The sequence below is a fragment of the Scheffersomyces xylosifermentans genome (genome assembly GCF_036884685.1).
Source record: "Scheffersomyces xylosifermentans strain CBS 12540 chromosome Unknown RJT20scaffold_4, whole genome shotgun sequence".
Classification (NCBI taxonomy): domain Eukaryota; kingdom Fungi; phylum Ascomycota; class Pichiomycetes; order Serinales; family Debaryomycetaceae; genus Scheffersomyces; species Scheffersomyces xylosifermentans.
The window spans coordinates 860,399-886,445 of NW_027042942.1; the positions used below are offsets into that span (position 1 = coordinate 860,399).

The following is a 26,047-nucleotide window of genomic DNA, read 5'->3' on the forward strand; positions in this document are numbered from 1 at the left end:
TCTACCCATCGAAAGGTCTAGAACTGTGATGTAATCACCACTGCCCCTGGATCTTATAGCAAAAGGAACCAGCAAGCAACCTAAAATGTCGCGCTCCTTATCACACATCTGTCAAGAGAGATATTTTCTATCACTTGCGACATCTTCATCAAATAGTCATATAAAGAGCCGTCAAATTCATTATGTGATTTATACTCCTTTCTTCTGTTTTGATTCAGCTCTCGGATTCTCTCAATTGTTATAATGTCATCGTGGGAACAAGTGAAATTCTCGCTTTCTCCTCGGAGCAAAGGCTCGTACCTCATTACTGACGAAGTCCTTGCCAAAGTTCCTCAAATCAAGAACTATGAAGTAGGTATCTTACATCTTTTCTTGCAACACACAAGTGCTGCCTTATCTTTAAATGAGAATTGTGATCCCGATGTCCGTCAAGATATGACCATGGCACTCGACAAAGTGGCACCTGAAGGAAACGATTATATTCATGCTGACGAGGGTCCTGATGACATGCCAGGACATGTGAAGAGCTCAGTAGTAGGAGTGAGTTTAAGTATACCGATCAGCAATGGAAGATTAGCCACTGGAACCTGGCAAGGTATTTACTTCTTGGAGTTTAGAACTTACAAACATACCAGAAAAATCGTGGCTACCATCAATGGGCAAAAAAAGTCCTAATTAGACATATCGTACATGCTATTATTATTGTTAAATATACACCTAACAAATCAGCTGTTGCAAATTTCAACGTATGGCTCCTCTCATCTCTTCTATTTGTTATATTATTACAGAATTCATCCCATTGAAGTAGAATAATTGCAATTTCTTTACTTGGACTCATACACTCTTGTACTGTAGTTTCGCAAGATAGTATCTTTTTGCAGCTCCAATTTATCCTTCAACACATTAAGCTCTACCAACTTCTTGCTTACCTCGTCAAATAACAAATTAAACCATCCATTGTGACGAACACACTTTCTGCGGTCTTGGATGCAAACTTTATCCTTGTACCATACTTGATCGTCATCCAATTCATCATTAAGCTTTTTCTCTAGTAACCCCTTGAAGTCTTCATAGAGATCTTCTGAAGAATTCAAGTCATCAAGAAGGGATTTTGTGTCTGTGTCGTGGGCAGCCAACACCTTGTCATATAGACAGATATCAACTTTTTTCAGTTTTTGCAGCTTCTTCGATTTCTTTGTGGTTTCTTTGACTGTACTTCCATGCGGGTGGAGAGATTGTGTTAGTTTCTCATTCAAGGCTTTGATTTTATCCTTCATTTCACTCAAATACTCTGTTCTATATTTATTTTCTTCTGTAGACTTGTCAACGCTGTTCAATTTGGTATTGATTTTCGTCAAGTCGTCTCGGACATCCTGGGGAAAGTCTTCTATGTTTTTTCCAGTCTCTTTGAATTGCACAACTTCTGGTAACTCAGGGAATTCTGACCCTAAACTCCTCAACTTCAGATAGTCGGACTTTGAGTACTCTAGTATATCATTAAGCATTCCTTCACTCAAGTCGTTAACGTTCTTTTGTCTTTCAATCAATATTTGTCTCATGAACAACTTTCCATGCTCATCAGAACAGTATTTGGAGTTCGAATCTGCTCTTGCTGGATCATTACATGAGCTCACACGGCATTTTCTCTTCCATAATGTGCTGCCTGTTCCCTTCCACGTACAGAACTTGCAGTAGAACTTCGCTATCAAATTTGAATTCTCCTTCTTCAAGTTCATACATTTAAAGTGGAACCATTCCTCACACCCATCACACGATATCATCAACTCCCCGGTATCAGGTTTTCTACATACACAAAACAATTCTTCGCTGTTTAAGTCAAATTTGGGAGCGTTAATAAACTTTTTGTATTGTCTGGCCAAATCCTCGAATGACTCTTCTTCGCTGTCATCCTCATCTTCTACTTCATCTTCCCAAGTTCGAGGCTCTTCAGATTCAGTTTTGGATCTTTTCACTGTTGTTTGGGAGGTTGGAGCCGGAGGAGATTTTCGTTTCTTGGCGGTTTCAGTCGGTGCTGGAGACGAGTGGCTACTCTCTGACAAGAGCTTCGGTACCGCTGGGTTCTCCACTTTCGTTGCCATTACGGAGTTATATTATTGTGTTTTTTTTATGTTGTGAGGTATATCACCAGTAACAATAGTGTAATAATATATAGTTCTTTCCTATTTTTATCGGTAGTACTAATCAGAGTCGGAGTTGATTTCAAGATCCTTTCGGAGCAGCTTTTGATATATATTTACAGAAAAGACAGCCAACCACAATCCCTTTTATCTTTATAAGTGGCTAATAAAAAAACGTTAAGAAGATAAAGAAGTAAAGAAGAATAGAAGTACAAACATAAATTATTAATTGCCATTGTAATAATTATCAGTAAATTTGATCGGTACTACTTTTGTGAGGAATTGATATTTTAGGGAGAAAATGCGTGCATTTAGCGAACATTTAGGGACAGAATGAGCACATTTTAGGGAGAGTCTTAGTGATAACACAGATTCCTTGATCCGCGAAACCGCGCACCTATCAATATTACTGAGAGTTTCTCCCTTACAAAAGATAATTTTCGGGGAATACTTCATAATTTTTCAAATAGAACTCTACCATAACTTAAGTTGCCATCCAGTTATTCTTTTCACCCCAAACTCTCACATAGTCATCCCACAACAATCTACAACCATCCTGACAACTAAAATCATACCTTTTATCCGAATTTCACTTAAATGAATTGTCTCCAACTCCGTCGGCGCTACCAATTAAAATACTTCAATGTTACTTCCCATACTTTGTCTCGTATTGTTTCTCCTACTCTCTCGCTATTTCTCACTGACAAAGCTTGACTCATTCTCCCTAAAATTTACGCGTTTTCTCGTTACTAATCGCGGTACCTACCGCGATTCCATAGTGAAGAAAAAAAGTATAGCGGTAACAATTAGCAGCTAATTAGAATAAATTATATATATATCATTCTTCTTGTGTATTGTTTATTTTTCAGTGAAAAATCAGATAATCAGACAATTAGATCAAAGCTAATATGATATAATGGAGTCTACTTGCCCCATTTGCTCCAAGCAGGTCCCGCTGAGCATCTTAGAACGACACGTCAACGGATGCTTGGATAACCAAGAAGCGAGTGTAGTTGATTTAACCCCAGAAAATGAAGTAGTACAAATATCGGAAGCTAAAACTCAAAATGATCCACTGGATGAAAACCAAATTGTGGAAATTGACAATATCAAACATGATTATGCTGTAGTAATGCCCAATTCAACGTTGTCGCCGCCACCAGAGCCACTGTTGAAGAGAAGGAAGCCGTCAAACGATGCATTTGCAGCTTTAGGCTTGAAGATGGATTCTTCACAAAAGAGACAAAAATTAGAAAAGATCCAGAAGAGTAAGCCGACACTAACCAGAATTCTCATAGAAGAAAGAAGGATTAAAGCGGAATCAAAACGACAGACTGAGAAGTTCGATACTTCTTCGGAAGACTTGGAGAAACTTAGTAAGACTTTTGTAGATGAAGAAGAAACAGCCCAACCCGATGTAGAAGAAATCATAGAAGAGAGTGCTGAAGACCAACTTATCATAAAGGACGAGATTAAAGAAATTCAAGATACGCCATTACAAGACACTAAGCAGGAACATGAGCAGAGCCCAAGACAATCTGATATCCTTACCAAAGCTCAAGAGTTGAACAAATTGAAGAGAGAAGCTAGTATACCACTTGCACACAGACTACGTCCGAAGTCTTTAGACGACTTTTATGGACAGGAGAAGTTACTTGGAAAGAATGGACTACTACGGAATATAATAAATGCCGATAACATTCAATCATTTATTCTTTGGGGTGTTCCCGGAGTTGGAAAGACATCACTAGCAAGAATAATAGCGCATACCACGAGCTGTAAGTTTGTGGAATTATCAGGAGCAGATAGTAATGCTAAGAAGCTCAAAGAAGTCTTTGTTCATGCAGAACATGAAAAGCACTTAACTGGTAGAAAGACTATCCTATTTTTGGATGAAATTCATAGGTTTAACAAGGCTGTTCAGGATTTGTTATTGCCAGTTATAGAAAAGGGCGTCATCACAGTCATAGGAGCAACAACAGAGAACCCTTCATTTACCTTGAATAACGCGTTGTTATCAAGAATGCATACCTTTGTAATGGAAAAGTTAACATCAGAAGCTATTGTCAAAATCCTAGCGAGGGCTCTCTATCAAGTTAACAAACTCAGGAAAAATCTTTACAACTTGCATTATATTTCTCTTAAGAAAGACGCATATAATTACATTGCAGAACTTTCGATGGGAGACTCTCGTGTAGCGCTTAATATTCTTGAGTCTATTAATGCCTATTTGTCAACTGACAAGTTTTCAACTTTAGAGAAAGGTGAAGAAGGCATTACTCAGTCAGTTAAGATGGGTGTGGTCAATATTTCAGCAGATATGTTGAAACCACTACTAAAGACAAGAAATTTCCATAACATGTATGACAAACAAGGCGAATCACATTACGATACAATTAGTGCGTTTCATAAGTCAGTTAGAGGCTCGGACGCAGATGCAGCTATGTTTTACCTAGTTAAAATGTTGTCTGGAGGTGAAGATCCGCTTTTCATTGTTAGAAGAATGATAGTAATGGCAAGCGAAGACATAGGACTAAGAGATAGCTCTTGCCTTCCATTTGCGATCGCTGCGAAGGAAGCATTGGAGTTTGTAGGAATGCCGGAAGGTGAGATCATATTGGCACACTGTGCAATGAAAATGGCAAGAGCTCCTAAATCAACCAAATCATATAGAGCTCTTAGGACGGCACAGCTGCTTTTAAAAGAAAAACCGGAAATAACTAAACTCCCAATTCCAATGCATATAAGGAATGCTCCCACAAAGCTCATGAAAGAGCTTGGATATGGAGACGCATATAAATATAATCCCAACTATAAATATGGCCGGGTAAAACAGACATATTTCCCGCCAGGAATGGATAGCGAAGACACTAAATTCATGGAGGATACGCATTTGGGGAACATCGAAGATGAGGAGGTGGCCAGTAAGGAGTACGAAAAGATGAAAGAAGAGGATGAGGAGTACCAGGCTTTCAAAAAGACAAAGCTTAAGTTGTTGAAAGAAGACTATTTGGAAAGTATCAAGCAGAGCAAGTTAAAGAACAGAAGATCACTTCTGAAAGCCGCCGAATCATTGATCAAGAAAGCAACACGAGCTTCTTCGTCTTCAGCTGCTACTGCTAGTTATTCATATGACGAATTTTTGAGTAAAGAGGATCAACCGGAGTACTTTGAGGAGGATGGTGAGATTGGCGAACAGTCAGATGACCCTGATTGTTCAAACAACTTTGAAAAGTCTTATGACGAATTTTTGGATCCTGATTCTCAGCCCGAATACTTCGATGGAGGTGAAGCAAGTCACTATGAGCCAGAGTATCCTATTGAGGGTGGAGATGATTAATGAGTAGAGGTATTTATACTGTATTATATTTGAGGTGATATCATCTCAACTTAAGAAATAACGATAGTAAGAACCAATTAATAAGAATAATAATTAATAACAATAATTAATAACTTAATAATAAATAATATCTAAAAGAAAAAAGCGAGAAAGCCAAACAGAAGCAGTCTTCCTTTTTAAAATAATATCTTATGAAGTATTCACTGGTATAGAGAAACATATTTTACCACTAGGAAACTTCATAATCACTGTACCAACAATTGAGTTCCACAATACCAATTTTCAGTCATTTTTTGGATAAAATTGCTGAATAAATTGGGGTCAAATGCCCCTCTCCTCTCGCGCCATCCAACCCCTAGAACAATACTTCACCCCACACGACAACTCACTATAAACTACTACTATCCCCTTTTATCACCAAATTCCATAAAATTGCAAAAAACTTGCTATTGCTGCAGACCTGCATCTAACAGTTTCATTATAGGCGTCTCCATACTTAAGGAATAATGAAGAAGGAGTCTTCTTCTTTATAGATAAGAGATACGTTTGTTAGTGTATTGCCTCAACTAGTGATTGCAACTTCTAAGAGACCATCTAGGATAAAATGTGTGGTAGGTTTGCTTTGGGATTTGTAAGTATCTATGCCAATTGAGGGGGCTCCTAGAGTCTCTATGTTATGTATGAGTTTTCACATGTAACTAACAATAATGTAATTGTAGAATATAGAGGATATGCCTCAGCAGTTCAACGAAACTGCCCTTAACAATAATTCACCGTTCAATGAGGTGTCTAATGGAGTCTATGAGACCACAGTTGAAGAGGGCTCGGAAAACAGCATAAACGTGCAATTTGACATTTCTAGAGTGAACGAATGGAGGCCTTCGTACAACATTGCCCCAACCAACACGGCACTCATGATATATATGGTGAGAACCGATCCGGGTGAAGGAGTCGACTACAAGTACATTGTTGAACCGCTGAAGTTTGGCATGGTCCCAATTTGGGCAAAGCCCAAGGACCCAACTCCCTCTGCTAACGGAGGGAAATACTCCAGGGAACTCCAGAGGCACCAATCCAAGTACTTCAACTGTAGAAAAGAGTCCTTGGCTCAGCACCAAGCGATCTGGAATTCAAGTAGGAAGAACAAGCGTTGCGTAATCCCAATCCAAGGTTATTTTGAGTGGATAAAATCGAAAACAGACAAGAAGCCGTATTACGTCCATTCCAAGTCTTCTTCAATTGTGTACTTAGCTGGCCTTTATGCACACAACTTGAACTATACTGAGAACAGGAATGTCAATGGTGAGTACTTGTCTACATTCACCATTTGTACTGGGCCTGCTAACCATTCAGATGAGTATGATATTTCGTGGCTACACAGTCGTAAACCCATATTTTTGAAACCAGGGACGAAGGATTGGTACGATTGGTTGAACCCTGATCATGACTGGGACGATAAACTACTTGATACATCTTTGGAAGTGGCCCATAACCAAGCTTACAAAGACATAGAAGGTTATCCCGTTTCTAATGATGTTGGTAAACCAGCCAACAAGGGCGAGAACATCATAAAGCCAAACAAGGCTGCTCAAAAGTCTATTTCGCTGTTCTTCTCTCCAGTCAAGAAAAGAGTGAAGGATGAAAAGCCTGAAAGAGATAACAAGAGAGTGAAGACAGAGGATGAGAGGCCGCACACAAGAAAGGATGCAGAAGTGAAGGAAGAAGAAAAGCAAGATTCAAAACCAAGTCAGGGAACAAGGGCCAAAAAGGAAAGTATCGAAGAGGAAAACGGCGATGTGAAGAAAGAAGATGAAGATACTGAAGATAAGGATGATACCAAAGTCAAAAAAGAGAATTCTAAGAATGATGAAAGAGTGAAGAAGGAACATGAAGACAATGAAGAAGTCGAAGAAAAGGATGAAAATGAAAACAATGAAGAAGTTGAAGACAATGAAGAAAACGAAGAAAACGAAGACCCTGAGCCCACTAAAGATGAAATCGAAGACGATAACAAAAAGACCAACCAAAAAAAACGGTAAAACAAAGCGGAGAGGTTCAAGGAGCAAACATGAGGAGACTGAGGAGGATCATACCGAACTTAGAAGGAGTTCTAGGCTCCATCATTAGTCCATAAAATACTGTCCCTCTTCGTAGTATACTTTTACTGAAACGATATTAACAATAAATGTGACTATATAACTATGTGACTATGTGACTATGTGACTATGTGACTTTTAAAGACTCTCTACAATTTAGCAGGATGTCCTAGCTATAGAAAAAGTAACCACTTCTATCAAGATCATCTTAAAATGGTTAAAATGGGCAGCTTGCCCCATTCTAAATAAAACAGCTGCAAAAAAGCAGAAGTCTATCAAGCAAACGTAATACAATATATTATTATGATTACGTAATTTACCCTTTCTGCATGCATCAGCGTATGATGTGTACGACTCCATCAACCAAACACTGGCTCATATTTAAAGATCTATGGGTCTGCCAGCAGAAGGTACAACTTTTCAGGGCCTCACCTGAAAAAAATGTCAATTTCTTTGAATTATCACTAATTCACCTCCCTCGAATCACAATTTTCTCATCTTTCACTAACAGAAACTCCTCTCCAACCGTACACCCATATTCACCATAATCTCTTCCTTAGTATAAAATTACGAAGCTTCCTCATAATAATCTTTTGTTATCACGTGATCTACAAAGTTAACGTGCGGATACCGAAAACTGAAAAATTAGACGTCTTGAAGAATGTCTCTTTATGAATGAATGAATGAATAAAAGAAACAGGAAAGAAACCTACTTGACAGAAGGAAAGTGCCAAATGAGAGTGCCTTCAACATACTTGAAAGTTCTCGAGAGACAGGCTGTTCGTTTCTACTCGAAACCTGTGCCTTCGTCGGAGCAGCCATTGTACCTCAATCCCCATGAATGGAAGGGACTTGCGGCTGATCAGATATTTGAGCTCCACAACGTAAGGAAGGAATACTTGGGAGACAGATACAACCCCAGTGACGAGGAAAGAAATGCAATCTTGTCCACCATTACTGCATTATCCAAAAACAAGCCAGAGTTGGACTACGCCTATGAGATTGACGGGTTCAAGGAGAGGTACATGAATAACACCCCAATGAACAAGAGAGGCTTGCCTCAAAAGAGAAGTAACACCTATGTGATAGAAAGAGGTGCCACACCGCATGAAACTAGAAGAATTGAACAACTTACCAGAATCGCTGCGTACGAAATGCCTTTATTGGCCAAGTTCCGTCAACCATACAAGCCTAAATCGTCTCAAGAAAGTCCTCTCAGATTGACATATAACACAGATTTCAGCGATGAAACAAGTAGTAAATTTAACAGATTGGTCACGTTGAACTGTAATATCAAGGACTTAAAGTTGTCTGAGAAGGAGGAGCACAAGTTTATCTTGTTGGCAGGCAACAAATACAACTTCGATACCACCACCTTCAGATTGAAATCAGACCAGTATGCCGAAGCTGCTCAGAACGCTCGTTGGTTAGTGGATACTTTCAACAAGTTGCTTGCCGAGGCCAAAGATTTAACGAAGGACGATTTTGCTGACATTCCATTGGACTCTCGTCACATGAAGTTGTTGCACAAGAAACCAAAGCCAACATTCCCTGAGGCTTGGAAGAGGCCACAGGATGCGCCTGTCGTGAGACATAAGGTGGTGAACCGTTTGGTAGAGCTTGTGAAGGAGAAGAAGGATTCTGAGTACGTTTCGGGCTTGAGCCCATAGTGGAGACCATGTATATACTGTAAATAGGAATAGACACGAAGACACAAGAGTAGAGCTAGGAAAAATGTAGTTTGAGAAGACAGCTAGAACTCTTGGAGTCTAAGGTATACGTCCCAATGACAATGTCATTACAGCTACAAGCATACTCTTCCCAAATTGTTTGTATAGCTGTGGGGAAACAGAAACTTTTTATATCTCATTATCATCAAACTAATTGAGCAGTTCTGTATTGCTCTGTAATTTTAGGGCTTGTACTGCTCCACCAGGGTTGTAGTTGTATTGGAACTCTGAATGATTTCTAATTGGAAAAGAAGGTTCTAATCCAACACATGAAAATTCTAGAGATAGGTAAAGTCCCAACATCATCATTGAACAGCAAAGCTTTAAGGTGCAAAGTTTGCACTTCTTTACGATCTTGGAGTTCTCTAGAATTTGAGGTCCATGGTAGGGCTTTGATGCCTTTGGGGATGAAGAATTTAGCATTGCCTAGATATTCCTTTTTCAAAGCTTTGGAATTAATTTCAAGTGCAAGGAGGTATTCCAGCTGGCTCTTTGGGACAGTAAATAGAGGGTATATATATTGCAGGCTACATGGACTTCAACCTTTTCTTGATATGTGTTTCCAACCTTGGGAGGAATGAGAATAAAATGAGAATATCCCAACCAGCACCAGAGAGCATAAGAGTAACCATAAAAGGTCTCGTTTACAGAAGTGATGTAAAAGCCGTTGAAGTAAAGGAAATACCAAAGGAATGACACGTCGTCGCCGAACATTTTCAAAATCCCATGATCCCTTCACATATGATGCCTGGGAGCGAACTGCAAATTATGCTAGTTTTGCAGAACCAAGCAACATTTAAATACGATTAAATGAATAAATTCTTAAGATGGTTGCTAAGTTAAGAAGGAGAATGCCCATGCCATGTGCAAGTTTACGAATAATGAGTCCGTTCAATGGTCCTATTCACTTAACTATGCAAGTTTCCTTTATTGTTACAAATCATCAAATCAAAAAAACAACACTGCCAACTTTCTATTGATTTTAGCTTCTATTGGTTTTTAAGATTATTTTAATTTATGGCGATAAAACTGCTTCTAGTCCTATAACCTACAGAAGAACACCCCTGAATATCTTCCTTTATGCAATAGCAAGCAACTTTTTTGCGTATATGCATATGAAATATCCATCACTATCAATTAATCAATTTTCTTTCATTAAAGAACACCATTCTATTCCTTCCTGCCGTTCAATTTCCCATAAATTCATCTTTCTGTATCATGCTGTGACAATATTCATAGTCCCTTATCTGGACGTAAACGTTTCTTTTTTTTTTTTGCAGCAATTGATGTTGTACAGGATATGGGTGATTACTACAACTATAGTATATATTGCAACAGACTTTTCCCAAGCGTCACATAAGTTCTTCACTACCTACCTACTTAAAGGACTCCATTATCGATCTCATTGAAGCTACATTCCCTCATCTAGTTTTGCTCTTGAGAAAGTTCCAACCTCTGAACCTTGAAGACCGCTATTTGAAATGCTCTCCAGGTCTCTCATAAGGGCATGGAGACTGAGACCAGCTTACAATGGTTGCCTTCAAAAAATTGGTCTTTCCCTTTACTCTCGTTGACACCTAGTTGAAGATACTGTAAACAATCCGATGTACTTTAGTGGGTATCTGAGTGATGACTTTTGCACAATTTCAGATGATGGAGTTGAGTTAAATGAACGGATATGTGATGAGATAGAAGACAGTGATGAGACAAAATTCAGGGTGTCTCTTGATATGCCAATGCCAAAGCTTGAAATTGGTCTTCCGTATAATCAAAGGTTAAGACTACGCAGTAGGGCTATTTTGGGCTTAGACGTAACGCCGTCACTTTGCCATGTCGATTACATCTCCAATATGCTTATCAATGCCGAGTTTTGTCAGATGAGTGCAGATGAATTCAAAGCGACTTATCTTGCGCCTTTCGAAGTTGCATTAAAGGCAACAATGTCGAAAGAGGCCATAGCCGTTTCTGGAAACGCTCGGGTGATCCTACTTTTCATAGATATATTTGCAAACTTTTATTCCGTGCTAGACCCTCTTGAAGATTAAATTCTCAGCAAATGAATCATTATTTCGATGGATTAGTTTACGCTCCATTTGATAACTCCAAATTCTTCAATATTGACCTAATACACTCAAGTTACAAGAAGCATCCATATTATCCAGAAATCTGTCATGCAATAGGCAAACTTAAGACAATAGACTTTAAGTTGGCAGAAGGCTTCTCCCAGATGATTGAGGCAATGGAAGTATTTGTGAGACTGCAACACGAAGAGAATTCGGCACTGTTTTCATTTGGTGGAGAATGGAATGAAGGTGTTGCCTTTGCTTTGGCTTTAAGAAGATGTCTTTACGAAGCTCTCTTTTGTGGTACAAATAGAGTATTCTTATCCGACCATGAATATTTTTCGGGGTTTTTTCAATTTGATATTATTGATGGTCAAATGTATGTACAATATTATATTATCAATGATCCTGAAAGCATGAAAAACGGGATGACTCTTAGATCGGCTGTAAACAGCTTCTTTTACAGCAGCGAAGCATTGGGGTTGGCTACTAAGTCAAAGGTGAAATCATGGTATGATATGGGTAGTCAAATAGAAGATCCTAAGGATCCATTTACTAATGTTCTTCAGATTTACGACGACGATCCTAGTGCTGTTGGGAGGTTGAAGAAGAGAAAGCGTGATCACCAAATCAACAAAATAGGAGGGATTAGAGAAGATTTAACTTACAGGATCGACAAATTTCCTACCAACACCTACTGTCGTATAATCGAAAACGCAAAAGAAGTGTACCCTGATTTGGATTTATCTCCTTCTGTATTCTGCAAAATGTATTACCTGCGCCAAAATTGGTGGTACGAGAATGAGTATGACTTGTCAGCATTTACCTTTTCATATAAGAAGAGAAACAGATACTACGATGACTTTTTTGATGAACTTGAAATCAATGAAGCTATTCAGAATTCACAATTTGCCAATAATTTCCCAAGGCTTCTCGCCTCTGGCTATTGGAATGGCTACCAAGATCGTCCCATGCATATTTTTGAAGATCTTGGAGGGTAATTGCCAAGGAAGGAATGGAACTATGAAGCGGTTTACACAGACATTAAAAACTAGCTCAAAGAACTCCATCTGATAGGTATTGTACACAACGATATCAGTTTTCGTAACATTTATCATTCATATACACAAATTACATTGATCGACTTTGGGAACTCTTACTTTTCAGATAATCCAGATTCACATGAGAGATACTTCACAGCACTTGACCGTATGCATGATAGACCTGACGACTGATAGAGTATAATCACTGCTACTAAATAACATGAATAATGACACTTACCATCCTATTACCTTTATAGCCATTAGTACTCCTTAGAAAAGCCTTATGAATCCAATCAGATAATACCATCTTATCTTGCTTATATAATCAAACTAAACAAGATTATACGATAATAGTGGTCACGTGATCGTATGTACCTGCAGATACCTCCACTCACAACTTCAAAGCGAAAATCTCGAAAGTAAGCACTTCTTTGGCGGGTATAAGCGTATGTTTTATGGTGAACGAGTGGAAATATCAGAGTGATTCGGGACCAATTTAACTTTTAAGTTATATTATTTGGTTAGTATTGGTTGTAGGATCATTTTGATAAATTTTCAGACGAATTTGGGTAAAATAGAGGATTTGACTGTGTAATATTATTGTAACAAATAGGAGTTGTTCGTGCTGCTAATTAAATTGATTTAAACAGTTGATAGCATCCAGTGATAATTGATATATCATATATCAAGTTTCATATGCATATTTACGTACTTGGTTAGGTGTTATAATCAGATTGGTTATAAAAAATAGACTAAGAAACTTGGTTTGTTTGTCAGATCAGCCAGCATAACTTGTTTACTCCACATAATTGAAACTAATTGAAACCAGTGTACGAGTGTTGGAATTCAACTATAAAGCATACTACAAAAAATTTTACAAAAGAGTTACAAACTAAAAAATGGCAGAAACTCATTCAGCATCAACTACTCTCGATGATATCATCAACGAGCTCAAACTCACATACGACTCCTCAGTCGGACTCTTGGACGGAGACTCTCTCCGGTCGATACCCAATGTCAATACCCTCTTGAACTTGAACAAATTGTTGAACAACTTGTCGCGTGAACTTAATGATGTGGAACTGTCAGACGATGCCGTTCTACTCAAAATTAATCAAGCTTTGAAACTCGAAGAGTCGGAACCTGAAAGTAATGACGAAGACTCTGGAGTGGAGGGCAAGTCAGAAAATTCCAATAAAAAGCGTCTGTACTCGGACGCGGCAGCAGGAGATGGCAGTGACCACGATGAAGATGACGATGAGGACTTGGTCTCGCTTTCCAAGCGAAGAAAGCTCAGTAACAGTAAAGTGAAGATAGAAGACGATGATGAGGCTGGCCGCATAAAACAAGATGAAAGTGAAAGACTTAACTCAAAGGATGATCCTGTGCCGCCAGTCCAAACTGGGTCATACACTAAGGACAATGATACACGTTTGAAGAATCCAAAGTCTGAGTTCGTGGCTTCGCAGACTCTTTCTGCTGAGGCGATAGCTGAATTAGGATTGTTTTCGGAAGAAAACAATGGACTTGAGACTCAGGGTAAAGAATATTTGAAGAAAAAGTACGGTGTAGCTTCCTATCCGGAGAACGACCTTCAAAATTTACTTCCTGGAACTATACCTGATATCGATTTTTCGAAAAATAAAGCACCAAATAATCAAGTACAATTCACTACTTTCCAGTCATATATTGAATCCTATTTCAGACCATTTCTGAATGAGGATTTAGAGCTTTTGGGTGAGAGAAATATTATTCCCCCAGGGTTCGAAAAGCTGGACTATGACCCGGATGTAACTCCGTTTGTTATTCCCAAGTTAGGAAGATTCTATGCTGATGCATGGGCAGATGAGGATTCTACTTTGAGTTCCAAATTGAATACACCAGCATACCAGCAATCCCCAGCAGACTCATACAAGCCAAGAGGATCAATAGACAACTTAAATGACGATACTCTTTACACGGAGGAAATTTCTTGTGGCCCTCTTTCCAGTCGTTTGCTCTCTGCCATTTTGAGTACCCGTGAGGGTTTAAGTGATGATGAAAGTAAGGATATAGACGGAAACACTAATATTGATATAACAAACAACAGTGAAGAAAGAATATTAACGGGAAATGAGGACGGGGATGAGGAAGTGGCTACGCAGCTCGATAGTGGCGAAGACTATAAGGTAGCAACCGAAGTTAATGACTTTCACTCTATCGAGGAACGTCTCAAGCGTGAGTTGAAGTATATTGGTATATTCATGAATCTTCCATTGTCAGACGAAGATGCAAATATAAAATCAAAGAATGGTAGATTACCTAAGAAATCCAGCGCTAGCATTATCGACAATGACGAGTGGGTCAAGAACAAGGAAGATGACGAGGTCTGCGCCGAGATCAGAGCTAACCAGAAAGAGTTGAAGGAAGTCGTGAGCAGAAATAGACTGAACAGGAAGAAGTTAATACCGATAATAGAGGAACAGATTGCATACCAAGAATACTGCACTATCTTGGAAGACCTTGACAAACAAGTTGATCAAGCGTACATGAAGAGACTCAAGGGAAAGAGTAAAAAGAAAAAGGTTGACACTACAACTCCTCAGCAGCAGGCTGTTAACAGTGGTCTAAGAGCATTGTTAGAAAAGAGACAGAGATGGATTGATAACATTGGTAAGCTTTTCAAGCCAGGCGAGGTTATGAAGAGAATTCCATCCGAGTCTATATTGGTTAAGGAAGGTACAGTAGAACAAGAAACGATAGACGAGGATGTTGCAGATAATACGACCAGTGCAGTTGATATTTTGTCTTGAGTTTATTTGTCGAAGACATAATATCTTGAGGCAAAAGGCATGGTATAGAGCGTTATGATTTGTACGAATGTATTTATTCACATTGCTTTAAATTACCCGTTACTTTTAGAAATGTATCAACTGAGGGATAAGAGAAAAAAAGACAGTCTTGATATAAATAGGACAATTTGTTATTTCTCTATTTAATTGGTATGCGATTTTTTATTTACAAGTGACATTAATACATTAGTCAAAGGACTTATTCCATTACAATGACATCCCCTTGGTGAGTTCAGCATGCGATGGCAATGTCTTGACGTTACCAACGGCAGAAAGGGCAATGGGCTTGTCCTTCAACCTGTAGTTGGCCCAGTCTATCACGTCTTGTTTGGTGATAGATTCGACCCTCTCAAACACATCTTCTGGAGACAATCTGTATCCAGTATTAACTAACTGTCTTCCAATATCTTCAGCAATAGCGGTGGAATCATCTAAAGCCAACACAAGGGAAGCTTTTAACTGGGCCTTAGATCTTTCGACTTCTTCCACAGTTATATCTCCAGACTTGAGTCTGGCCCATTCCTTCATTACGGCATCCACGAAAAGCTTCAAATCAGCATCCTTATCGGCAGTAAAGTACACTCCCATCAACCCTGTATCAGCGTATGAAGTCGTGTAAGCCATGTAAGAGTTAGCTATTGGTGTATTGTTGGGTCCTCCAATAGCTGCTGTTACAGCAAGCGGTGAAGGAGAGTTGGAACCAACACCAATGGATCTGTCCCATGTTCCTATTATACCATTTGCAACTGAAGCAGTAAAGAAGTCTGGTGCAGACCAACTGACACCTTCCACGGCTAATGCTACATGTGTGGTAGGCAAGGAATCATCTTGAATCCTGATTTCATCTCCGTAGAAAACTGGCAAGTCGTCGCCACTTTGTTTGAATGGTTTGTCGCTCTTCTTGATGTCTCCGAAGAACTTTTGAGCTTTTTGAACGAGTTCGTCGTGGTTTACACAACCTACGCCGATCAAAGCCATTCTGTCACCTTTATAGTTAGTGGTGATATAATTCACCAAGTCCTCTCTATTGATGGTTTTAATTAACTCACGAGGGCCCAAAATGGTTCTTCCCAAATCTTGGTTTTTGAAAGCAACGGCATGTAAGTGATCAAATACAACTTCGTCATACATCTTGTCGACTTCGTCACTTTCTTGCAAAATGACGTGGCGTTCATTTTCGATTGCCCTTTCTTCCAAGCGGGATTTGGTTAACAAATCACTTAAGATGTCAATATTCTGATCGATATCTCCCTCAAGGCACTTTGTGTAGTATACTGTATTTTCTCTAGAAGTGTAAGCGTTGATTTGAGACCCGATATTCTCGATTTCCAACTCAAGATTCAACTGACTTCTTCTATTCGTTCCCTTGAACGCTAAATGCTCCAAGAAATGGGCGGTTCCGGAACTTGCAGGGTTGTCGGCTCTCGATCCAGCGTTGATCCAAACACCTACAGTTGCGGTTCTTGTTCCTGGCATCGACTCACTGGCTACAGTCAACCCGTTGGGAAGAACACTTGTCTGAAAAGTTGGCACTGGCGAAGCAGCAGTATTGAGCATGCGACGAACACCGACAGTCTTTGTCCAATTTTTACCGTTTACGACTCTTCTAAGCATTGTACTATATTAGCAAACTTTTTATACCTTTATGTCTATTATCTTAACCTTCTTCTAATACTATCTTACCAATAGTTCTATAATAAAAACACCCTATTCATAAGGAAATCATTGCCTTTATGAATGACTTCTTCATCTCCACCAAAATTATTAATCTCTCGAAGGCTCTAGATGCAATAGAGGACCTGCATGTGGGGTGTCATTTGGTCACGTGGTATAGAAATGCCATACCCTAAAACACGGTCAAGGAGTGGTAAAAAGTTCTTTAAAATTATATCTTATTGGTCCTATGAGTTATATATGACCATTAAAACAAGTTTCATCCAATTTGAACCAAAACTCATCAAAATACTTCTTGCCCTAAATTGATGACATTCGTGTACTGCATATAACTCGGTGATGAAATCATCGTAGTAGGTCAATTTTGCAGCTATGACTATGAGTGGGTAGTCTTTGTGAGGTAGCAAAGGTAAGGGGGTATCTTTGTATTTATTATGCCTTTCCTTTGATAAGGGGGTATTAGTGAATTTATTAATGAATAGGATATATATATATTTACTATATACCTTTTTTTGTGTAGCATTTGTGTGGTAGCATTTGTGTAGAACTTGTGTAGCACTTGTAGGGTAGCACTTGGAACGATATGCTATGCCGGGGGTCATATTAGTATTGTGGAAGTTTAAAAACAAATTACGTTGGCTCTAAAATTAAGGTGAAATTCATCATATTCATCAAAGTAAAGTGCAACTGTGTATTTAGCGGTTGGCTGGGCCTTTGAATATGCTCAATCTAATGGCTTTTACAATCGATATGTCCGCAGCTTTTTTGCATCTTTTTTTAAGAAAACGCTTAAGACAATCAGCTACTCACTTTCAAGCACGTAATCAAAAACACATAGCGACAACACTAAACATTCCAGCAAGTACGAGATCCAAAAATGTCAACTTTACAAGTAACTACCCACTGCATACTCTCTCTACAATATGACGATTCGATTCTTCTCTGTCTTTCACCTATATTATATAATATACACACACTCATAAAAAACAGAACTCACCACCACCCACCACACCTCCAAGAGAATGAGACTGAAAATCAGCGAGACCGAGACTGAGAAATGACACCGAGAAATGAGACTGAAAATGAGACTCAATCAAAAAATGACACTACTAAATGACAAATCGCGTTCACTCTCACTCTCACTCATACAAAGCACGTGATCTCTCATATTCGCACGAAGAAAAAAAACAAAAACCTCAAAACCTCAAAAGACCTCCAAAAAGTTGCCATGTTTAAATGAAAGACTGTGTTTTATTTCTTTATTTCTTTAGCAGTCTTTTTGTAGTGTTCTAATTATTCACATCAATATATCCTATGGCGTACACATCACCTGCCGTTGTTATCGACAACGGTTCTTACACAACAAAAGCCGGGTTTGCCCTGGAAGACTTGCCGCTGTTGGTGTTCAACACAAACTATCTGGTTGACAACAATTCTGGAGCCGTCGTCGTTGGCGACGATGCTATCAACGCTGCGCCAGAAAATGAGGTGATGACCCTCTTGGATAACGGCATCATATACAATTTCGACAATATCGTCCACAATTGGAACTACGTGTACGACAATATCGACAACCAGAACCCGATTGACGCCAAGGAATTCCCCTTGGTGTTGACAGAACAGTCATGGAACACGTCTAAAAACAGACTCACCACAACGCAGATTGCGTTCGAAACCTTGGAAGTTCCCATCTTCTCCCTCGTGAAGACTCCCATTGCTCAGCTTTACAGAGCTGGCCGTTCCACCGGTCTCGTTATCGACATTGGAGGAGCAGTTACCAGTGTTACTCCCATTCTCGACGGTATAATCCAACACAAGTCGCTGTTCCATTCAAAATTCGCCGGCGACTTCCTCAATCTCCATGTATTAAACTACTTGGAATCAAAAACAGCAATAGAAAACTTGCTTCCCCCACAATATCACGGTCCTGCTAGCAGCGAGTCGTTCAAGAACTATTTTATTTCCCACACGGTTCTTCAAGATTACAAGAGTTTGGCTCTAAGCTACCAGCTCAGAGACTACCAATTACCAAACGGCTCTCACATTTCAGTGGCGGACAGTAGAAACTACTTGGAAAATCTTTTCCAGCCAACAGTCAACAAACTTCCAAACATTACAATCCCAGAACCAGCCATAGATAAACCACACACCCACGGACTCACAAACTTGATATTCCTCTGCTTGAAGTCGTTGGAAGCTACTTTGTTACCTACCACCAACGACTCATCATCTCACAACAAATTGGCCAAATTCACAGAGATATTCAAAGACTTGCTTTCCAATATCTTGATTACGGGAGGAACATCAACCGCCAGCGGACTTCCAGAATCAATTATAAATGACATAAGAGCCATGACGCAACAGTACTATTCAAACTACCCATTCTCGTATGCCACTTATCCTATCAGACACAGCACGGGAGATTCTAGTGAGATTTGGGATAGACAGTTTGGTGCCTGGTTAGGTGCTTGCAACTTGGCCAGTATGCTTAACGATAGCAACGCTGAGTCAAACAGCGTGAAGATTGCCTTGGACAACTGGTTCGTGACAAAGGCCGACTACGAGGAGTTGGGAGAAGACTTGATCGTGGACAAATTCAAGTAGTGTATTATATGTACCAGTATTACTAGCAGATAGACAAAATGCAAAATGTTAACCGAAGCTAGTAAAGATACAAACCTAAAAATGGTTTAAATTAGATCAAAGCTCATCAATGGCTACAGAAAGCTGTTTTATATCCTCTTGCCCATAACTTCCCTAATACGTCTCTACAGGGGTGACATTCCATAACCAATATTTATATACATTTATTTTAATAACTTAATCTAGAGATTGGAACCCTAGAGTGGTGGTAGAATTAGCAACCATTTCGACCGCTAATGCTCCCGTTTTCCAGAACTTGATTCTAGTGTATATTTGTAGTAGTTACTCTGACCCAAGCAACAATTTCTTCTTGTCACGGAATCCAAATAACTACCAACTCAGTCTTACATTCTATTGTCTTCTAGAGATTAGTAATTTGACAGAATGGAAAGCTGCTTATGCCTTCCAAGTAACGTACTTGTTGTCGTACTCCGAAGCAGCACCGTGTGTGTTCAAGATCAATTGGACCTTGGCTTCAGTAGCCAACTTGTTGTTGGTCTTCTTGTTGAAGTGCTTCAACACTTCGGTTGGAGTAGGTAAGTACTTTCTGTTAGTTCCGTCGTTACCAGTGATGTAGTCAGCAACTTGCTGGTTAGATGGCAATCCCATGTGGAATGGATATTGTTTGTAATCAATGCCAAAGTGAGTGTCGATCAATGGCAGCTTCAAGGTAGCCGTCTTTGCTGAAGGAGAAAGAATGTCCTTAACGTACTGGTCGGTGACGGTGCTAGCCTCGTTCCAGTGAGGGTGTGGTGGGTTTTTGATCTTTTCAATCAACTTGTGAGAAACTCCCTTAACGAAGTCGTTCTGGGCTGCTGGGATGTTCATGATGTTGGTGGCAGAAACGAGTTCCAATTCAAATTGCTTCTTGATGGTGTTTTCGGCACCTCTGTTCAACAATTCAAAGGCAGTCTTGAGAGACGAGTATGGTTTCAGGCTGAATCTGTTAAGAGTGTCCTTAGCGAAAGCTGAACCGTCTTCCTTAAGGTACTTGATAACGTCCTCAAAAGTCTTCTGGGAGAAGGCTTCTTTGATAGTCTTCAACTCAGGAGCAGTGAATGGGAATACAATATCACGAGGGATTCTGTTCTCAGTGAACTCTTCAATGGCCTGGTTGACTTGCGCGAAGTACTCATTGGCATTGGTAATCACATCGGCAGATGCCGTCTTGTTGTCGTTGATTACAGGAGGCTGTAAGTTGGACAATCTGTTGATTAAGTGAGGGATCTTGTCCGAGTGAACGTAATGGGTTCCAAAACCGGTGAAATAAGCTTCAAAACCGTTCAAGATCTTACCAGTCAAGGCATAGTAGTAACCAATCTTGTCATCCAATTTTGGAAGGAAGAAGGTAGTACCAACGTCTGGGAAGAAGCCAATGTCCATTTCTGGCATGGCCAACTTGGTCTTCTCGGTGACGACTCTGAAAGGAGCATGGACTGAAAGTCCTACACCGCCTCCCATGGTGATACCATCCATAATGGAGACATATGGCTTAGGGTAGGTACTAATGATGTAGTTCAAGTTGTATTCCTTCTGGAAGAAGTCACTTCCGTAGTTAGGGTTTCCCTTAATGATTTCAGAAGCACAGGCAGCAACGTCTCCTCCAGCACACAAGCCCTTTGGCGAGTTGGAGGTCAAAATAATGACATTGTTGGAAGAAGACTTGGAGTATTCAAGCAATCTTGGAGTGATCAACTCCACCATCTCGGTGTTCAACGAGTTCAACTTGGCGGGTCTGTTCAAGGTGATCAAACGAGCAGCATTCTTGTTGGAGAAGAGAACCACGTCTTCAGCGTGGCCGGTTTTGGTTTCCACTGCTCCAGCAGTACCGTTGGTGGAGAAGCCATTAGCAGACGATGAGGCCATTCTGACGATAGAGGATGTAACACTACGGTTATGATACGTAACTAGTCTACTGACGTTCGCTCTCAACATGGTAAAAAAGAAAACAAAAACTCGCTCACCACAGAATCTCTCAGATTACTCTGGGGTTATATACCTTTACAAAAACTGGAGAGGGGATATCACTTCCACATCCACGGAATTACTGTGTCTCCTTGGGCAACTGTTAGGCAGTGAAGGAGGTGAAAAATCCTGTGAGATATTTGGCACATGATGTTGTTGCACGTGACATGGGTTAGAGGAACAACTGTTGGGGTCTTGGGCCCATGAAGGAGTGGATTCTATTGGTTATGACGTAAGTGATGTAGTGATGTAGTTATGTTAGTGATGTAGGTAGTGTAAGTTATGTAAGTGATGTAGGTAATGTAAGTTATGTAAGTAATGTAAGTAATGTAAGTAGTGATGGAGTTAGAGAGAATGGGTTAGAGAGAGAATGAGAGGGTGAAATGAGTGGAAAAAATGGGTATATTTCTGATTTGTGGGGTGGGTGGTATATTTCGGTGGTGGTCCGTGGAGTGAGTGCTCTGGAATTTGGTAGACGATAAAGTAGCATTTTTTTCCGTTGTGGGTGGTTCCTTATACTGTTAATAGTTTTTTCTTTATTCTTTATTACTTATTCTTTCTTACTTATTCCTTATTCCGTATTTTTCATGCTTCGTCTATGTGGTGTATATACTTTTTTTTTGTTTTGCACCTATTCCTGTGGAGTCTGTGGTGTCTTGAGAGTGTCCGTGGAGTGTCTACTGAGAGAGTATTATTCTCTACTCCACGGCTAATTGATAACCTTAACTAGTACTGTGCGACTGGAGTTTAGATAGCGAGATATGAGAAATGAGGGAGAAAGCGAGGGAGAAAAGTGAGGGAGAAAAGTGAGGGAGAAAAGTGAGGGAGAAAAGCGAGTGAGGGGGCGGGGTACTACCCCGGAAATCGAACCCCAGATTATGTATGGTGTATGGTGTATGGTGGTGGGTGGCTGGTGGTGGTGCTTTATTAGTATTATCATTAGTTAAATTGCGATGCTGGTGGAGTACAGACTAGTTTGTATAGCACATTTCTGGAGAGAAAACGGATGGGGATGGGAAATATGGGAGAGCAGAACGAAAAAGATCTGGTATTCACTGTCAACACTGTCAATTAGTTGGTTATTTATTTTTACATTCCATTTGCAACTCATATACTTATAGCAAACTTGGAGTTTAGACATTTAGAGTAAATTTATGCTGGGAGCGGGCTCGGGACGGGTATTGATTTATTCAGTATGTCCTTCGAGATGAAGAGTTCTGGTTAGTCATAAGGACTATACAAGACGTTTTATATTTCTCGACTCTTCAACTCATTGCGGCAATTGCCATGGTCATTGGTCATGTTCGTTCATCGGTTTGACTTTTACTTTCTTGTTCAATCTCTTATTGTGTTGCCGTTGGCTTTTCTGGTCACTCCAGATAATCTCTCTGATACAATCCTCTTCTCAACTTCACAAGAAAGAAATTGAAGCCTTCAATTTGTAGAACATCTCTCCTTTGTCATAGTTTATTAATTTCCTACCTATATACCCTGAAAACACCATATATCCCCTATGAGCCATGCCGATCTCAATTATAATAAGCAGCAGCTCTCATTATATCTCTCAAATCTATATATGTCATACCAAACTGTACTGATTGATGAGATAGCATTCCTCTCTTTTGTCCTCCTCCACCGGCTGCAAAACGCCCTTGTACGTGGCTGGGTGTTTCGGTAATTGATATTGGTAAAATATACCAGTCTGATACGAAGCAAGCAAAATCAACTGGTTATTGAATCCAATTTCAACTCTATTCTTGCCCCCACTCATGCTCTCTGATTGACCATGATGATGATGTGGTGGAGTGTACTCTGGCAACTTTATGTAGGCAAACGACCTCTTGGGCGGTTCCCAGATCAAGTTGTCGAAGTAGTCCTTATATGGCAACTTTTTGATGATTGATTTTGTGTACTGGTTATTGATTAATTTACTCGTGTTCTTAAGGTTCGAGAAGCTGAAGTACGACGACTTGCCCAATGCTTTATCCTCCGGCTCACTAGGAGCAGGTTTCGAAATAAGCAAGTTCGCCAAGTTCTCATTGAGATCTTCTGAAGACTTGCTACTTTCTCCTTCCACTTCACTATCATGATCATTTGCTTCGTAGTCGTCGTCATTTCCGTCATCTGAATTTGTTGGTGAGTTTGAGTCCTTTTCGTTCAATTTGAAGAAGTGAATAGTGTTACTTTCTGAACCACACCCGAGAATCAGATTGTCTGAGTTGAAGCTCAAAGCATTGATCTTCGCTATGTTATGCCCTCTTCTTAAATTTAGCACCAGGGAAATCGTCAATTTGTCTTCATTGAGACTGCTTTTTTTTATTTGGAATACTCTGATAATCGTACCTTTCGATGAAGCTGTTGCTATTTTCGAGTTATCATTGGAAATTGTAATTTTAGCTATTCTCGAGTTATGTGCCTTGAAGATTAAGCGAGGGCGTAATTGAATAGTGTCGTAAACAACCACCCAGCCATTACTGTCCTTTTTCAAGTCGTCTAAGCTAATGTGACCTTTCTTGTGTAGATGATTAGACGAGTCTTTATGTGTGTAGACAACAAGATGTTCAAGTGAGTTTGAATTGATGGCCGAGTCACTCGGTTTTAATAAAGGCGTTGATGGTTGAGAACCCTTTCTTGATGGGGCAGCCGAAATGTTTTCCTTGTTAAAGAGGTCGGTTTGGTCATTAATGGCGGAAATGGGGAGTACTAAAAGAGACAAATCGTCTGCGCTTAAGTCGCCAATAAGCTCATTGAATGTAGGTATTTCTTCGATGTCTTTATGAGCATGAGGATGTGTCCCGGCGGAAGTCCTGGAACCAGTACTGGCACCATTGGGAGTGGAGGTACTACCACTATTATGAGACTCCTCGTTCAAGTACGAATTAATTTCCAACACTTTAATTAACCGCACGCAGCTCAAGTCATAAATGTAAATTTGTCCGATTTCTAAGAATACAAGCAACCTTTTTCTATTGAGTTTGATATTGATGATATTCGAAGGGAATGACAACTCGCAGATCTTCAAATTCTGCTTCAAGTTGTAGATATTTAATAGTCTGTTGCCCAACTTGCTGTTCGATTGAGGCACTATGATTGTTAACGAAGTGGAAAACAACATCTTCAAGTACGCAGTTGGAGACTTCTCCTCATCATGGTTAGGGTCTAAATTGATGATATTATTCTTAATACTGTTTCTGCGACTCAGTGTCCCACCGGAACCGGTATTACTGCTATCTTCTATTGAATTAGAGAGTGTTTTCTTTATTGATCCTTGTGAGGAAGAATAGAACTGGCCGAACGGCTCGCAGTTGAAGATTCTATGGTAGGAGCATGTGGAGATGGAGATACATGAGTAATCCTGGTTAAACGTCAAATCATTGATGACCACCATGGCGATAAGAAAGCCCGGATTTTGGCGAGTCTATTTGAACTGTTTCTGGAATAAAAGCTGTTAGACTTTGATTACCTGGGTAGTAAGTACAACCGCACCAGAGCACATAGACCTATAATATATATATATATAGAATTAGTTAAAAGAAGTAGTGAGTGTAAACCAATCAATCAGTCATTAAAAGAAGGTCTCAGATAAAATGATAGGTGTAGACTCCTGCATGGCGAGGTGGTTGAAGGGTGTCAGGATTCGCGATGTTACGGCACGTGATGGCGGGGTGAGAGAGGGATACTGTGGGGAGGAGGGAGTGGGAGTGGGTAGTAGAGGAAGGGTAGTAGAGTAGTAGTAGTTAGGAGAGTAAGTAGAGTAGAGAGAGTAGGAATACTACGTAGAGTAAAGAGAGTAGTAGAGTAGAGCAATTGAGAAAAGAGTGTGTGTGAGAGTGTGAGTACTGAAGAGAGTAAGTGATTGCAAAAGTAGTAGTAGAGAGAAGTGAGTAGTAGACCAGTAATATACTAGTAGAGTAATAGTAACAAGCTAGTGGAGCACTAGACTAGTAGAGACGTCGAGTAACAGGGAAGTTGAGTACGTCAAGAGGCGGATCACAAATGCACTTATACTGTATTAATATAAATGCTGAGTCTTTAGACGTGTATGTCTCTCGTTACGTGCTAAGTTAGCGTTTGTAACATAGTCAATTACGGGATTAGTGCATACATTCACTATGTTTAATGTGACTTTCTCTATTATACATTTTTCTCTATGTTCATCAGAAGGTAAAGAGAGTAGATAAAGTAAACTCACCCATTTATCTAAAGTATATGTATGTACTTCAATGAGTAGTACCTTACTGTAGGTATAGTATAGGGGAAGGGGAAGGGAACTTTAGCCATGCGATTCAATTTGATCATGACTCTCTGGATTAATTTTATTTGTGATTGTACTTGTGATTGTATTTTGCTTTTCTGTATTCCTGTGTTAATCTTATTGTAGTCTTCTACGTTGTAGTCTTGTATTGTATGATGTACTGGATGACGTTCTGTATGTACAACAATGATATTTTCTTTATTATATGATGGTGTTTGTTTTATGAGTTTCTGTTCTACTTGGAATCATCTTTTTATGTGATGTAATTG

At 39.7% G+C, this 26,047-nt stretch overlaps 12 protein-coding genes across 12 annotated transcripts; 8 read left to right on the forward strand and 4 right to left on the reverse strand. All coding sequences in view use genetic code 12, as the record gives it.

The window, feature by feature from the left end:
* Positions 1–243: 243 nt before the first annotated feature.
* Positions 244–675, forward strand: RJT20DRAFT_5674 (uncharacterized protein; the record flags this gene model as incomplete). The annotated part of the gene is made up of 1 exon (XM_064920727.1): positions 244–675. The coding sequence occupies one exon, from the start codon at positions 244–246 to the stop codon at positions 673–675; it is 432 nt and encodes a 143-aa protein (XP_064774362.1).
* Positions 676–723: 48 nt separating this feature from the next.
* On the reverse strand, positions 724–2,347 carry SPP1 (Spp1p). The gene has a single exon (XM_064917194.1). It carries the CDS (start codon positions 2,097–2,099, stop codon positions 825–827), a length of 1,275 nt encoding a protein of 424 aa, XP_064774363.1. The 5' UTR covers positions 2,100–2,347; the 3' UTR covers positions 724–824.
* A 644-nt stretch (positions 2,348–2,991) lies between these two features.
* Positions 2,992–5,579, forward strand: RJT20DRAFT_128131 (ssDNA-dependent ATPase). The gene has a single exon (XM_064917195.1). The coding sequence runs from the start codon at positions 3,055–3,057 to the stop codon at positions 5,476–5,478; it is 2,424 nt and encodes an 807-aa protein (XP_064774364.1). The 5' UTR covers positions 2,992–3,054; the 3' UTR covers positions 5,479–5,579.
* A 442-nt stretch (positions 5,580–6,021) lies between these two features.
* Positions 6,022–7,624, forward strand: RJT20DRAFT_43425 (putative peptide hydrolase). The gene is made up of 2 exons (XM_064920134.1): positions 6,022–6,109; positions 6,198–7,624. Exons 1-2 carry the CDS (start codon positions 6,083–6,085, stop codon positions 7,515–7,517), a joined length of 1,347 nt encoding a protein of 448 aa, XP_064774365.1. The 5' UTR covers positions 6,022–6,082; the 3' UTR covers positions 7,518–7,624.
* A 684-nt stretch (positions 7,625–8,308) lies between these two features.
* Positions 8,309–9,244, forward strand: RJT20DRAFT_145419 (mitochondrial 37S ribosomal protein mS35; the record flags this gene model as incomplete). The annotated part of the gene is made up of 1 exon (XM_064918795.1): positions 8,309–9,244. One exon carries the CDS (start codon positions 8,309–8,311, stop codon positions 9,242–9,244), a length of 936 nt encoding a protein of 311 aa, XP_064774366.1.
* A 1,250-nt stretch (positions 9,245–10,494) lies between these two features.
* RJT20DRAFT_128135 (uncharacterized protein) lies at positions 10,495–11,426 on the forward strand. Its single transcript, XM_064917196.1, has one exon. The coding sequence runs from the start codon at positions 10,909–10,911 to the stop codon at positions 11,347–11,349; it is 441 nt and encodes a 146-aa protein (XP_064774367.1). The 5' UTR covers positions 10,495–10,908; the 3' UTR covers positions 11,350–11,426.
* On the forward strand, positions 11,407–12,370 carry RJT20DRAFT_128136 (uncharacterized protein; the record flags this gene model as incomplete). Its single annotated transcript, XM_064917197.1, has 1 exon — positions 11,407–12,370. The coding sequence occupies exon 1, from the start codon at positions 11,532–11,534 to the stop codon at positions 12,366–12,368; it is 837 nt and encodes a 278-aa protein (XP_064774368.1). The 5' UTR covers positions 11,407–11,531.
* Positions 12,371–12,866: 496 nt separating this feature from the next.
* On the forward strand, positions 12,867–15,325 carry NGG1 (histone acetyltransferase). The gene has a single exon (XM_064920135.1). It carries the CDS (start codon positions 13,310–13,312, stop codon positions 15,200–15,202), a length of 1,893 nt encoding a protein of 630 aa, XP_064774369.1. The 5' UTR covers positions 12,867–13,309; the 3' UTR covers positions 15,203–15,325.
* MAS1 (Mas1p) lies at positions 15,326–16,950 on the reverse strand. The gene has a single exon (XM_064920136.1). It carries the CDS (start codon positions 16,853–16,855, stop codon positions 15,449–15,451), a length of 1,407 nt encoding a protein of 468 aa, XP_064774370.1. The 5' UTR covers positions 16,856–16,950; the 3' UTR covers positions 15,326–15,448.
* Positions 16,951–18,088: 1,138 nt separating this feature from the next.
* RJT20DRAFT_128140 (uncharacterized protein) lies at positions 18,089–19,751 on the forward strand. The gene has a single exon (XM_064917198.1). The coding sequence runs from the start codon at positions 18,230–18,232 to the stop codon at positions 19,517–19,519; it is 1,290 nt and encodes a 429-aa protein (XP_064774371.1). The 5' UTR covers positions 18,089–18,229; the 3' UTR covers positions 19,520–19,751.
* On the reverse strand, positions 19,752–21,596 carry EHD3 (mitochondrial 37S ribosomal protein mS47). Its single transcript, XM_064917199.1, has one exon. The coding sequence runs from the start codon at positions 21,491–21,493 to the stop codon at positions 19,955–19,957; it is 1,539 nt and encodes a 512-aa protein (XP_064774372.1). The 5' UTR covers positions 21,494–21,596; the 3' UTR covers positions 19,752–19,954.
* Positions 21,597–22,850: 1,254 nt separating this feature from the next.
* Positions 22,851–24,911, reverse strand: RJT20DRAFT_147908 (uncharacterized protein; the record flags this gene model as incomplete). Its single annotated transcript, XM_064918948.1, has 2 exons — positions 22,851–24,295; positions 24,368–24,911. The coding sequence occupies 2 exons, from the start codon at positions 24,909–24,911 to the stop codon at positions 23,103–23,105; spliced, it is 1,737 nt and encodes a 578-aa protein (XP_064774373.1). The 3' UTR covers positions 22,851–23,102.
* Between the last annotated feature and the right edge of the window lie 1,136 nt (positions 24,912–26,047).